This window comes from Populus euphratica, unplaced genomic scaffold, assembly GCF_000495115.2.
Source record: "Populus euphratica unplaced genomic scaffold, PopEup_1.0 scaffold29.1, whole genome shotgun sequence".
In the NCBI taxonomy this organism is placed as follows: Eukaryota; Viridiplantae; Streptophyta; class Magnoliopsida; order Malpighiales; family Salicaceae; genus Populus; species Populus euphratica.
In genome coordinates, this window is record NW_011499888.1 from 252,717 (window position 1) to 268,282 (window position 15,566).

Genomic DNA, 15,566 nt, shown 5'->3' on the forward strand with positions numbered 1-15,566 from the left:
AAGTTCACTCTTGAGAAGGAGGTGTAAAGTGATTTTTAATGAGAAAAATTCTTGGGATATTATTTTGAATTTTTCTGGTGATCATATTTAATATAAAATTAATTTTATTTATATTGGTATAAGGGATATGATTGTTCATAAAATAACATCAAAATGTAAAGAGGTAATATTTATTCCCTTTAATATAATAAAATATGATTGTTGATAAAAAAAGAAAAGCAAAAATATATTATTTGTAAGCCATGTTAATTTAAAGATTTAAAATAATAAAAAAAAAAACACAATTCTTTGTAAATATGCAATGAAAGTCACAATGATTATTATTGATGGAGTATAATTATAATATTTTACAACAAATACAATAATTGATATTGTAACTATATATATAAAAAAATATGATGAATTTTTATACAATGAACATGCATGATCATTCACATGAGACCAAGAAAATACATATGAAAAATGTATAAATTATATTCATTAATATAATAAAATATGACTGATAAACAAATGACAATTTTATGATTTAATTATAAACATTGTTAATTTAAAAGATATAATTAAAGGATAATCTTTTATAAATATGCAATAAAAAGTTAAGATGATAATTATCTGTGAAGTTGAGTGTAATATTTAATAACACATGCAATCCTTGAAGAGGTTATTTGAAAATATGTTAATGATTGTTTTTTAAAATATTTTTTATTTTAAAATATATTTTTTAATTTTTTAAAAATTATTTTTAACATTAACACATTAAAATAATCTGAAAATATAAAAAATACATTAATTTAAAAGAAAAATTAATTATTTTTCAAAAATATTTCTGAAATGTAATACCAAACACTACTAAAATTTATAACTCTAATTAAAAAAAATACAATGCATTTTTATATAAGAACATGACTGTTCAAAAGAGAACATGAAAATATGAAAGTGTATTATATATATTTTTAAATATAACAAGACATGATTATTTATAAAAATAAAGTTAAAAGGTATAGTATATAAACACTTTTAACTTAAAGGTATGTGTGTCTATCTATAGAGATTAATTTGAAAAGTCAAAAAATAAAAAAATAAAAAATTCATTAAAAAAACATTTTTAAAATAAAAAAATAGAGTGGCTCTATATTTATTATCTCCTAACTTTGCCGTGGAGACCTCTCACCCTACCAAGTGGCTTGATATTTTGAAATCCTTCGTTCTCCCTCCCGTATCTGTCTCTTTCAGCTTCCGTTATTTGTGATCGATTCCATGTATTATAGAGACAAGTTACTGCACGAAGAGCTTTCTTGTTGCTCAGATGTCACTAACCTCATTAGATATATGCTCAAAAGCAACTAGTATATGTTATATTAGGAGAGTATTGAGTATTAATCGTTGCTGGGTTAAGTTAATTTTTAAAAAATATAAAATAAAATATTTAAATATTATTAATATATTTTCTAGTAGGGAAAAAAATCATGTAAAAATTTAATTAATGCAAAACAATTACTTTATTGATCCTAAAACAATCCGACAACTCTTGAAAACAATATTTAACTAAATAAATTTTTAAAATAATATTTTTTAATATTAAAATAATAATATATTGATTTAATTTGAAAAAATATAAGTTGACATATCAAATTCATAACCCGGGGTTATAATACTATGATAATATTATAGAAAATAAATCAAAATAAATTATAAAGTATAATTTTTAATCAAATCAATATTAAATAATAAAATTAAAAAAACTAAAAAAAATCTTGAGTTAACATATCAAACTTGCAAACTAAATCATAAGACTGTGATAACTATATGAAAATCAAATCAAAATAAATTATGAATTTTATTTATCAAACAATCTAATATTAAAAGATAAAATTAAAATAATTAATTAAAAAATATAAAAAAAATTCAAGTTAATCTACCAACTTATGACCCAGGTTATCGGAACGAGATAATTTTATAGAAAAAATGATATGATTTAACATAAGTTAACCTATCAAATATGTGACTTTGATCTTACTGAAATAATTTTATAAAAAAAAAGTTAAAATAAATTATAAAACTTTATTTTTAATATTAAATTCTATGCTGAATAAAAAAAATTAAAAAAATAATATAAAAAATAAACTAAATCAACCTATTAATTTGAATTATATCCATTTTAAAAAAATTAATTCGAGAAAGAAGGAGATAAAGATTTATACACTTAACTTAAAAAAAACAAAAAGTATATGAGATCGTCCAATTTTGATGCATTCAAGGAGAATGCCGTAATTTTATTATATAAAATAGATATTTATTTGAAAAACTTATTTATTAGGCAGTAAATTCAGTCACCAACCAAGAGGAATAACTTGCAGTCGCGAAGGTGGTAGCTCTCTGCCAGATGTCTGTGGGCCTAGGCTTGCCATGTCACGTCAACAAAATATGAGATATTAATAGGTTGTTTGTTTTTATATTTTTAAAATATTTAAATTTATTTATTTATTATAAATCATTTTTTTGATTTTTTTGATTATTTTAATATATTAATTTTAAAAATATTTTTTTAAAAAATAAAAAATATTATTTTAATATATTTTAAAATTAATATTATTTTAAAAAACAACCATTATTTTATGTCACTATACTAGGTAGATCAGAAAATTATATGTGTTAATAAATAAAAATATCATAAATAATAATTAAATAAAATAAAAGATAAATTTATATCAAAATATTTAATCTCTCACAAGAAGAGACAGTTATATAATTGTATTTGCTATATTTGTTTATAGAACTATTTTTTTATTCAAGTAAATAATAATATAAATAAAGATATAATTTGATTTAATTGAGTAAAATAAAAGGAAAAAAAATACTATGCAAGGCTTCATATATTATAAATATTATTTGAAAATAAATTTTTATTTTTAAAAATAAATTTCATGTATATAAATAAAAGATAAAAAAAATTATAGAAGAACTAGAAAAATATTTTAAAAAATAAAATATATAACTAAAAAATAATTATCATTTTAAATAGGCTCTCTAAACAACATAAAAAAATATTAATTTAAATATAAATAAAACAGATGTTAAAAATTACATATAAAAAAAAAGCATTAATTTGAAGGAAAAAAAAGGTTCATGCACTACTAAGATTGGCTCCATTTCACCCATTTTATTAGAGCCCACACTTTTTTCCTTACAAAACAAATATACACGTGGACTTTTTTTATACATAAAAAAATTTAAAATATAAATTAAAAAGTTTATGTATATATATAATTAAATAAATCAAGAATTATATATGTTAATAAAAATATAAAATATTAATGATAACTAAAAATTAAATGTGTTAATAAACAAAACATTTATTATCACTTTTGTTTATTGAATTTATTAATTAAAATTAATTTTTTATTCAATCAAAAAAAATATTAAAAATAGACACTCATATTAAATTGATTACATAAAAAAGTTAAAAATAATATTATGTAATAATGCACATATTAGAAATATTATTTAAAAATAAATATATTTTTATTTTTAAAATAAAAGTTTTGCGTACAAAAAAATTAAAAAAACTATAGATGAATCATATTAATTTTTTCAAAAATTAACGACATAATCAAAAAATAATTTCTATACAAAAAAGATTAATTAAGCAAAAAGAATAACAAATAAGAGATATTAATTGAAATATAAATTTAAAATTATTTTTAAAAAAGATATATAGAAAAATGAAACCACTAAAAAAATGCAATATCAAAAAAATATATCCAGTTGTTGTGACTTAACTCATTAAACTTGTGATTTGAAATATAAACTCAATCAAGTCCAATAATTTTTTTTCTTGCATTTATAGTCAACCTTAAAAAAATAGTCACAAAGAGCCTAGACTCGTTGGCTTATGCTCCAGCATGTTTGAGCTATTGAAATGAAAAGTCTAGATTTAAGGTATTCTCATCAAACATTAATATAGATATAAGAAATATTTATCCTTCATTAAATGATATTAAAGTTAAATTACATTTTAGACCTTTATCTTTATAAAAGGAAAAAACTCATGAGTTATAAATATATAATAAAATCTTCAAAATAAAGATTTTCAAGCTTCATTTTTTATTATGAATATATTTTTAGAGTATCTCTATTTAAAATAATTTTATACTTTTTTATTTAAAATAATACTTATTTAAGTATAAGAGAATCTTTATTTTTATAAAAAAAAAAATATTTTTACAAATACTAACAGCAAGTCACGTTGATTCACTAAATATTAAGTAGAAATTATAAATAAAAATACCAATTAATTAATTTACCAAGTAGAAATTATCAATAACAATATCAATTAATTATCAAATCCATAAATCATTTTCCGAAGCTAATTGAATTTTTGAAACTTCATCACCGCTATCTCCCAACTCGCTGGCCTCACCATCCTTGATCTCATAGACAATAACTTCTATGGCCGTATCCCCTCCTCCATCTCCTCGCCTATCAACCTCCAAAGCCCAAACCTTGACTCTTCTTCCTTCCAACTCGTTCTCAGGCGCAGTCCCTAACTCAATCACCAACTGATTGAGAATGTAAGGCATATCTTGACTCTATTCCTAGTGGGCTAGGAAGGAGGCAAAGATTCAGGCAGCTAGGCATTAGTTTGAGTTTACTATCGAGACCCAAAAGTAGAGATAAAGGCAAAGGTTCCCCGTATTTTTTTTATCTGGGTGCCTCCCAAAAGCAGAGACCCGCCAATAAGTTGGTGGAAATTTTATCCACTTACTTTGACCGAGGGACCAATGGAGAGACACAACTTTCACTATCCGAACTTTATTACAAGCACAAGTTGAATTATTTATGCTCTTGCATCAGCAACACAAATTCAGATAAGGGAATTGATCATAATTACACCTAATCTAATTAATTGGTAATGTTTCTTCCGATTCGCATATTCTATATATGCTAACATATGCCTGTAGATTGAGCGCAAGAGAGAGTTCGGAGAGCAATGGAGAGTTTTGAGTTGAGCAAAATCCTTATATTTGGAGGAACTGGCTACATAGGCAAGTACATGGTGAAGGCAAGTGTCTTGCTGGGGCACAAAACCTATGTCTATGCTCGTCCCATCTCCCCACAATCTTCTCCCTCCAAAAAACACATCCATCAGGAATTTCAATCCATGGGCATCGCCATTGTTCAGGTAACCAAATATTCAAGTTCTCCATGAGATCACCCTTCACTTTGAGCAATCTGTAGAGAAAAATATAGCTAAATATTTGATTTGTTTGCTAACTTTGTGATGTAACAGGGAGAATTGGATGAACACGATAAACTTGTATCACTACTTCGCCAAGTGGATGTAGTGATCTCAACATTACCTTACCCGCAAGTTCTTGCTCAGCTCAAGATCATAGATGCCATGAAAGTCTCTGGCAACATAAAGGTATCTGTTTCTTTTCGATAGATTGTAAGTTTGTAGAGGAATTTGTAGAATTTCAAACGTGATACGTTTTAGTTTTGTGCAAGATGACGATTTTTGGCTGAAATCTTCCAAGAAGTTCAACTGTTCTAATAGTTTTGTTGAAAATAAATATCGATCAGAGGTTCATTCCATCAGATTTTGGAATAGAAGAGGATCGGGTTTCTCCATTACCACCATTTCAAGCTTTTCTTGACAAGAAGAGAAAGGTAAGAAGGGCCATAGAAGCAGCTGGGATACCATACACTTTTGTTGCTGCAAATTGTTGTGGTGCCTACTTCATCAATATATTACTTCGTCCCCAGGCGCAACCACGTGATATCACTGTTTATGGCGACGGACAAGCCAAGGGTAGGTACCATTTACCCATGCGCCCTTGATTATTTGGGCACGGAAAACTTCTTTCCAATCCTTGAAGTTGTTTCCAATGATGTGGTCTAATTATTATTTTAGAGATTCATGTTTCAATACTAAAATTCATTTTATTTATTTTTTGGTCTTTTAATATTAAAAATATTTAAATAAAAAAATAATTGGACAATCACATTTCATTTTATTTTTTTAAAAGCAGTTCAATAAAAATATTTTTTTATGAACATACAAGAAAAAGTTGATCGAGTTTTTAATTTTTTAATTTATTTTATTTTTAATTTTAAAATAACTTTGAGATATTAGTGCTGGTAATTAGTTTATAATATTTTTAAAATATTTTTTTATTAAAAATTAAAAACTAAAAATTGACTTGTACATGATTTATTTGTAAATACTTTGGAGGTGATGAAATATTATTCACTCTATTTTCTTTTTTTTAAGGTATTAGATATTTATTTTTGTTTATTTTGATTAGGAAAAATAGATTAAATTATTAAAAATAAAAAAAATATTTAATTGTCTAAAATATAAATCCTTTGAATTTTTTTTAACACACTAGGAAAAAATGGGCAATTAACATCAGATTTCAGTAACAGAATAAATGTTACAAGTCTCTCGTGCAAATAAAGAATGTCAAGGAGAAGAGGAATTAAGGTTCAATTGATTCGAAAGAAATCACCGTTATCCTTCCATCTGATGTTGTCAAAACGCACCGTGTTATTAATTTTGTGTCAAACGCAGCGTTTAGTCATGTTGTTTTACTCTTGTTAGTCGTGTTGCCAGTGCCACGTGTTGACTTAGAAGACAAGAATAGTGGGTACTTGGTAGTGTTCTAGAAGGAATGTGGGTACCTATGTAACAGTATTTGACAGGGAAGACGGGGACATGATGAATTAACAAATACTCTATTTCTTTTTGCCTGTTCTTGGTGACCATATTTTAACCAAAAAATTTCATCAACGATAAATCTACATCTGTGTTATCTGTTGTTGATTGAGAATTAGTAAAGGGTTTGATGAGTTAATTATATTTTATTTAGAGTTTTCTTGTTTTAATTATTTTTTTATAATTTTATTTTTAATATTAAATTGATTGGTATTTTATTTTTCTAATTTGATTTAATTTATTTTATATTATGTTATTTTTAATTTCATTATGCATGTTCGGTAAATTAACTTAAGTTGAATTTTTTTTTTAATTTTATTCAATTAATTAAAAATTAAATTTAAATATATTATTTGATTTGTTTTATATAAGATTATTATGATTTTATAATTTGAGTTATAAATTTTATATGTTAATTTAAATTAATCAAATATATTATCATCTTAATTATTATTTTAAAATATTATTTTTAATTTTTTTAGTAAAATTATTTTTTTCTACATTTTCCTTAAACTTCTTAAGTTCACTTAGTTATATAAGTTAATTTCTGTATAGTTTAGTTTTTGTTTTTGAAAATACATTAGTAATGCATTAAATTTTTTAATATTTAAAAATAAATTAATTTGCACTGCAGCATAAATAGATAATTTAGTGATTAACTATAACACAAACAAATTTTTATTTTGGGAAAAAAATAAAAATTAAACCAAACGACCTCTAACAAATATAAATTTTCTACAGCTAATTCATTCTTTCTTTGTTTCTTTCTTTATATATATATATCCTTCAGCGGTTCTAATCTATGAAGAGGATGTTGCCATGTATACCATCAAGGTAGCAGATGATGCAAGAACATTGAACCGAGTTGTAACCTATCAGCCATCCAAGAACATCGTTTCTCAGCTTGCACTCATCTCTCTCTGGGAAAAGAAGACCGGTCAGAATTTTATTAGGGTTCATCTCTCCGAGCAAGAGCTTGTGAAGCTCTCTAAGAGTAAGAATGTTTGCTATATTTTATTAGTTATGCTACCCTTGAATTGAGGATCAGTAAAATGGTATAAAATTCACGAGTCATGATGATTCATTAACTCATAACCTTGATTTGAATTAAATTAATTTTATGTAAAATAAATTTACAGTTGATTTGATCAAACTTTATCGACACAACAAGTTAAATCACAATACAGTCGATATGGTCAAAATAAGAGAGAAAACCAGTTTAATTTTTTTAAAATTTCAAAATAACAATGTAATTTTTTTAAAATTAAAATAATATCATTTTAAATTCTTGATTTAATAGCTATGCTTTTTAAGCCATCCATCCTTTTGGTGAATTGATACTCTTTAAATTTGGTTAATAAATAACTTGCTTTTTAACAATATTATTGCAGCCTTACCACCTCCACAAAATATTCCAGTGTCTATCCTTCACAGTGTATTCATAAAGGGTGATCTGACTGGCTACGAGCTAGGTGACGATGACTTGGAGGCTTCGCAGTTATATCCAGACTACGAGTACACAACAATTGATAAGCTTCTTGATATTTTTCTGATCGACCCTCCGGAGCCAGCAATGGGAGCTTTTGAATGATCTCTCAAATTTGCTGCTGTTCTTTAAAGTCTGTGTTAGGAGATCTAAGCATTCAAACACACATAAATTTACGTGGAAAATAAATGAGCATTGATATGCTTGGTTCATTGAGTTGCTGCAAGTGCAGCATGCAACTGATGTCTGTTTCGTGGATTTGATTCGACCTGGAAGGTGCATTCGCCTTCTCAACTTGTTTTCTATCTTTAATTCTTGATGGATGTCTGGCATGAGAGTAATTTAATCTCTTCTACTTATGTTCGAAAGAGTTTTTTGAAAGAGAAAATTTTAAATTAGGTGAAGAATTAACCTTAAAATCATGGTTAAAAGTTCACTCTTGAGAAGGAGGTGTGAAGTGATTTTTAATGAGAAAATTCTTGGGATATTATTTTGAATTTTTCTAGTCATATTTAATATAAAATTAATTTTATTTATATTGGTAATGTAAAGAGGTAATATTTATTCCCTTTAATATAATAAAATATGATTGTTGATAAAAATAAAGAAGCAAAAATATATTATTTGTAAGCCATGTTAATTTAACGATTTAAGATTTTTAAAAAAAGACAATTCTTTGTAAATATGCAATGAAAGACACAATGATTATTATTGTTGAATTATAAGGAACATGATCATTCACATGAGACCAAGAAAATACATATAAAAAATCTATGAATTATATTCATTAAAATAATAAGACATGACTATTGATTAATAAAAATAAAAATTTTATGATTTAGTTATAAACATTGTTAATTTAAAATATATAACTAAAGGATAATTTTTTTATAAATATATAATAAAAAATCAAGACGATAATTACCGGTGAACTTAGAGTTGCATTATTTAACAACACATATGTAATTTTTGAAAAGAAGTTGTTTAAAAGTATAATGATGATTATTTTTTAAAGTATTTTTTATATTAAAATAATTTTTTATATTTTAAAAATTATTTTTAATTTCAGTATTTTAAAATAATGTGAAAATGTAAAAAATATATTAATTTTAAAAAAATCTATTTTTTTAAATATTTTCAAAATGTAATCAAACACTACTAAAATTTACAACTCTAATTAAATAAAATACAATGCATTTCTTATATAATAACATGATTGTTCAAAAGAGAACATGAAAATATAAAAATGTATTATATATATTTTTAAATATAACAAGACGTGATTATTCATAAAAATAAAGTTAAAAGGTATGGTATATAAACACTTTTAACTTAAAGGTATGTCTGAGATTAATTTGAAAAGAAAAAAAAATAAAAAAATAAAAAAATTATTTTAAAAAAACATTTTGAAAATAAAAAAAATAGAGTGGCTCTATATTTATTATTTCCGAACTTTGTCGTGGAGACCTCTTACCCTACCAAGTGGCTTGATGATTTTGAAATCCTTCGTTCTCCCTCCCATATCTGTCTCTTTCTGCTTCAGTTGTTTGTGATCGATTCCATGTGTTATAGAGACAAGTTACTGCACGAAGAGCTTTCTTGATGCTCAAATGTCACTAACCACATTAGATATATGCTCAAAAGCAACTAGTATATGTGATATTAGGATAGTATTGAGTATTAATCGGTGCTGGGTTGAGTTAATTTTTTTTAAATATAAAATAAAATATTTAAATATTGTTAATATATTTTTTAATCGGAAAAAAAATCATGTAAAAGTTTAATTAATATAACATGATTTACTTTATTGGTCCTGAAACAACCCACCAACTCTTGAAAATAATTTTTGACTAAATATATTTTTAAAATGATTTTTTTTAATATTAAAATAAAAATATATTAAATTAATTTGGAAAAACATGGTTAATATGTCAAATTCATAACTCGGATTATAACGCTATAATAACATTATGGAAAATAAATCAAAATAAGTTATGAAGTATAATTATTAATCAATCCAATATTAAATGATAAAATTAAAAAAATTAAAAAATCTAAAAAAATCTCGAGTTAACATATCAAACTTGCAAACTAAATCATAAAATTACGATAACCACGTGAAAATCAAATAAAAACAAATTATGAATTTCACTTATCAAACAACCTAATATTAAAAACTATAATTAAAAAAATTATTTAAAATATATAAAAAAATAATTTAAGTCAATCTATCACATTTATGAGCATCTCCAATGGAGAAGCCAAATGAATAGCTAAAAATAAAAAATTAATATTTTAGTTTTTTTTTGCTTGTTTTGCACACTCCAATGGAGAAGCCAAATAAAATGCTAAAATACCTCTTCTCTCTCACAAATGTTATTTCTACATATCTCTTTAAAGAGCCAAAACCAATAAAGTGGGACCACTAAAAAAATAGACCAATTAAATGTAGACATGTGGAAAAAAATAGCATTAAACAATATTAAAAAATAATAAAACACTTATTTTTTTCACTCTAATATAAATGACTCTTCAAATAGCTTTTTTCCATTGGAATAGATATAGTAAGATAAGCTATATTTATACTATTCAAAATGCTATTTTATCAATTTAGCTTTTCAAAATAGCATTTTGGATTGGAGATGCTCTAAGACCGAGATAGTTTTATAAAAAAATGATATGATTTAACCTGAGTTAACCTATTAAATATATTACTTTGATCTTAAAACTAAGATAATTTTATATAAAAAAAAGTTAAAATAAATTATAAAACTTGATTTTCAATATCAAATCTAAATAAAAAAATTAAATAAAAAATAAATTAAATTAACCTATTAATTTGAATTATATCCATTTTAAAAAAAAAATTAATTCGAGAAAGAAGAAAAGATAAAGATTTATACACTTAACTTAAAAAAAACAAAAAGTATATGAGATCGTCCAATTTTGATGCATTCAAGGAGAATGCCGTAATTTTATTATATAAAATAGATATTTATTTGAAAAACTTATTTATTAGGCAGTAAATTCAGTCACCAACCAGGAGGAATAACTTGCAATCGCGAAGGTGGTAGCTCTCTGCCAGATGTCTGTGGGCCTAGGCTTGCCATGTCACGTCAACAAAATATGAGATATTAATAGGTTGTTTGTTTTTATATTTTTAAAATATTTAAATTTATTTATTTATTATAAATCATTTTTTTGATTTTTTTGATTATTTTAATATATTAATTTTAAAAATATTTTTTAAAAAATAAAAAATATTATTTTAATATATTTTTAAATTAATATTATTTTAAAAAACAACCATTATTTTATGTCACTATACTAGGTAGGGAAACGAAATTGAATTCAAAACTTACCCCTATGTCAAAAAGAGAAACAGTTTGAATTCCAGGTCCAAGTTTTGTGTACCAAATCCACTTTATTTCCCCCTTTTTTACCATAACCATGTTATTTAGCTTCTGTTTTGGATTGTGATAAAATGAAGGTTGATTAAAATTAATTTTTTTTTTTTTTTTAAATTTTTTTGATTTACAGATACTAAAAATAATTTTTAGATTTTTTAAAATATATTTTTAAGTAAAAATTACTTTAAAAATTAACAATTACTATATTCTTAAACATTATGTGCTATCAATGCTTTCATATGAGTATTTTTATTTCACAATATCTCCTATGAAAATGCTAAATAATAACAGGAAAAGATAAAAATACATACAATGTTATTAAACATGGTGTACCCAACAAGTTGATTTAAGATTAGGTCAATTTAAAACCTAGTTAGGTTATTGAAAAAATCAAATAAGAATTGATTTGGTTAGATAAAAAATTAATATTTTAAAATTATTTTAAATAAATTTTTATATAAAAATTACTTTAAAAAATAACAATTATTATATTCTTAAACATTTTGTGGTATTAATACTTTCACATGAGTTTTTTATTCCATAAGATCTCCTATAAAAATGATAAATGATAATCAGAAAAGATAAAAATACATACAATATTATTAAATATAATATATCCAACAAGTTGATTTAAGATTCAATCAATTTAAATTCCAGTTCAGGTAATTAAAAATATCAAACAAGAATTAATCTAATTAAATTAATTTAATCTAATAAGTTAACATATCACTCTATCAAAACTTAAATTAATTTATTTTTCAAGAATTTTAAAAAGAATATTTTAACTTTTTAAATATTTTTTAAATAATATTATTTTAAATTAAACAAGTCAACTCAAAATAATAAATTAATCAAGCATCGTATGAACCGATTCTAAAATGAGGCATTATAACTTTGGTAACATTTGTCGTTATCCATCCTAAAGGATTCACTCCTTTGGATTATGTGATTAAGTATTAGACCGATAAAAAAATATATAATACCGTTAGACGTTTTATAAATTATACCATGTAATAAAGTAAGCTTGTCTAATGGATTTTTTTTTTAAGTACAATAAAAAAATTTAAGAGAAATAATATATTTAAAAATTTATTTAAAAAAAAAAACGTTTTAACAAACAACATCCATATAACATCTATTTCTCATAAAATATGCTATTTTAAAATTGTTTTATTATTTTCTTTTCATGCAACTTTTTTTTTTCAAAAAAACTCCAAAAACATTCTCGGTAGATAAAAGATACTGTTACTTACATGTTAAGCTTACGTTTGGAAATATATTTATGATTATTTTTTAAAGTTTTTTTTATTTAAAAATATATTAAAATAATATTTTTTTTATTTTTAAAAAATTATTTTTAATATTAACTTATCAAAATAAAAATAATATTAATTAAAAAAATTATTTAAAAAATTAAAAAATATTAATTTTTAAAAAATATTAATTTTTAAAAAATAAAATATTTTTTAAAAAAACATATAAAAACATACCCTAATTGCCATGATGGTCGGAGACGATGACAAAATAATATCACTGTCCCTATCAGCATAAATGATGCAGAATTCTTGCAAGATGGCACGGACTCACACCATCAATAAAATAAAATAAAATAATAATTTTTATTAAATCCATGTATTTTTTAGTATTATATTGTTTTGTTATACTGATATTAAAATAAAATTTAAAAAATAAAAAAATATTATTTTAATATATTTTCAAATAAAAATACTTTAAAAAAATTACTATTACAATACCAAATATAATTTAAAAACTAGTTTTTTTATTAGCATATTTTTTTATAAAAAAAAATAGTGGAAAAATACCATAGATTGAAATTCAAGCACTTGCATTATCTTCAAATGCTTTGCCATCCTTTTTCAACAACTCTTTGACATTTGAACAAAGCTTCTAATCACAGTCATGTGAACGCCTGGCCACTTTACTTTTGTCTCTTGCTCACCAGATTTCAAGGCACTCAAATGGACAACAGTGATCGTGTTTTGATTATATTTGCAGATTTCAACGTTGATGTCCCGTGACATTGTTCGAAACTACAAAAAAAATCTAGTATATGTCAAATTTAAAGATCGGAGAGGCTTCAAGTGCTGAAACTTGGCACTGTGCACCAGGAAGTTCTTGCATCAGCGCTTGCAGGAGATTCGTGTTATCGCATCTTCTTGCACAGGCATTTCTGCACATCCATTCTTACGTCTATATATATATATATATATATATATATATTCTTTACAACTAATATATTTAGAAGAATTCGATGACTACCATGCCAGAATCAAAGCTTAAAATGATTCTATCAATGAGGTTGATTGAATACAGATGCCTCAGAACCTGAGACCCCAGGAAATAAGGGGTTTTTTCTTATTATCCCATTCAATCCCTCTGTGTCAGAGCGTCCATCTGTGTGTTCTAGCTAACTACTCTATTGTTTAGCTTCTACCAGCCGGTATAATTCAAGGCCCCACATGTTGCAACAATGTCAAATTCTGTCTGCTAGCCAGCCCTGTGGGGCACAGGAGGTGTTAAAATGGAGCCTCTGAATTGGCTAATCAGACTCGACATTATCCCAACGAGGGTGCCAACTTTCAAGACACAAGCTACCAACCTTGACAAGGTAGGACTTCAGCATGCCAGCTAACAAATATTCAAAGAATTTCAATCCCCAGAGGAAATTAATGAGAGTTTCTACTTTTGTGGAGAATCACTTTTAACCTTAGCGTCAGAATCTTGCATACATACATGCATGTCATTGTCTGACCTCATCTCTTTTGGCACCCATGCCCCATCATTGAGGTACCTTCAAAAAACACCACTTATTTACTGTACTCTTACTTTTAAATTCTTCCACACCACTATTGCACATGATCCACAAGCCTGATCAAGGTTGAAAGAAGAAAAAAAAAATGAATAGTTACTCAAAGATTAGACAAGTTAGCATCTCAGAATCAAGATCTGTAGATCTTTCAGAGCACCACACACCTCTACAAGCACCTGGGCTTACATCAAACCATAGTTCAGAGCGCAGAGTGACTACAGAGATTCATGATAGCATGTGCACTGCAAACCATGATTCCCTTCCAGAGAAGGGACAAGAAGAAGAAGTTGGAGAGATATTTGGGGTGATTTTAAGCAGAAGCTGTTCTGCTTCTTCTCGTAGTTTAAAGATTGACAAACAAAATCCAGCTAAACTTGAGAATGCAATCAAAAGGGCGTTTTCTATGAGCAGATCATCTTCAGTTTCACAAGGGTACTGCCGGATCCACCACCAAAGTGATTTCATGGCTGATGAAGGTAAAGCAACTCTACCACCTGCAAGAAACACCAAGAAAAACAGAGGCAAGATCTTTAATGCTTGTAGGCTTCTCTTTGGATTCTAGCCCGTCATTTAGTTCTAGCAGCATCAGTCTTTTATAATTTCGTTTGTGTCAGTCAAAGGTACTTGTCTCAAATCTTTGGCTCATTAGTTGGCAGAGCCATGTACCGCAGGAGCATCAAAATGGAGTTAAGTACATATCATGAGTATGTTCTAGTGTTTAAAAGTTCTATTAGAAAGAATACTGATCTGCATGCTTTCATCTCTAACTTGAACTGATAATTACATGGTCTTGAGCTGCATCAGCCTTCTGCTACTGAAAATGGCTGGCTTTGGTCTTTTTTGTTATGATAAAATGGCTTGTTCTTGGAGCAAAAGAAGGCCTTTGTCTACGTAGCCATAGATTCACTAGACGTACCTATGTAATTCAAAGCTGCTTAGATCGACTCACGTATTTGTCTAATATCATAGAGATGCCTTTCTTCTTGTCCGTTGGCCATGATGACCACAGACTCCTGATCAGAGGTCTTGCAACTACGTGCTCAGAGATTGTTTTACCAAGTCCACAGGGAGTGGGGCAGTAGAAGAAGTATGATTCTAGACAATCAGCACACATAAGCAGTA

The 15,566-nt window shown here is 25.5% G+C and overlaps 1 protein-coding gene across 1 annotated transcript; it reads left to right on the forward strand.

Moving 5' to 3' along the window:
• Positions 1 to 4,803: 4,803 nt before the first annotated feature.
• Positions 4,804 to 8,334, forward strand: LOC105130641 (eugenol synthase 1-like). Its single transcript, XM_011033216.1, has 5 exons — positions 4,804 to 5,182; positions 5,291 to 5,425; positions 5,584 to 5,812; positions 7,509 to 7,712; positions 8,110 to 8,334. Exons 1-5 carry the CDS (start codon positions 4,991 to 4,993, stop codon positions 8,307 to 8,309), a joined length of 960 nt encoding a protein of 319 aa, XP_011031518.1. The 5' UTR covers positions 4,804 to 4,990; the 3' UTR covers positions 8,310 to 8,334.
• The last annotated feature ends 7,232 nt before the right edge of the window (positions 8,335 to 15,566 follow it).

Excerpts from the sequence above, each read along its gene's own strand:
- LOC105130641 (XM_011033216.1), top strand. The coding sequence starts at position 4,991 with ATGGAGAGTTTTGAGTTGAGCAAAATCCTTATATTTGGAGGAACTGGC. Across the intron at positions 5,183-5,290 it reads TGGGCATCGCCATTGTTCAG|GGAGAATTGGATGAACACGA; the intron begins GTAACCAAATAT and ends GTGATGTAACAG. Across the intron at positions 7,713-8,109 it reads GCTTGTGAAGCTCTCTAAGA|CCTTACCACCTCCACAAAAT; the intron begins GTAAGAATGTTT and ends ATATTATTGCAG.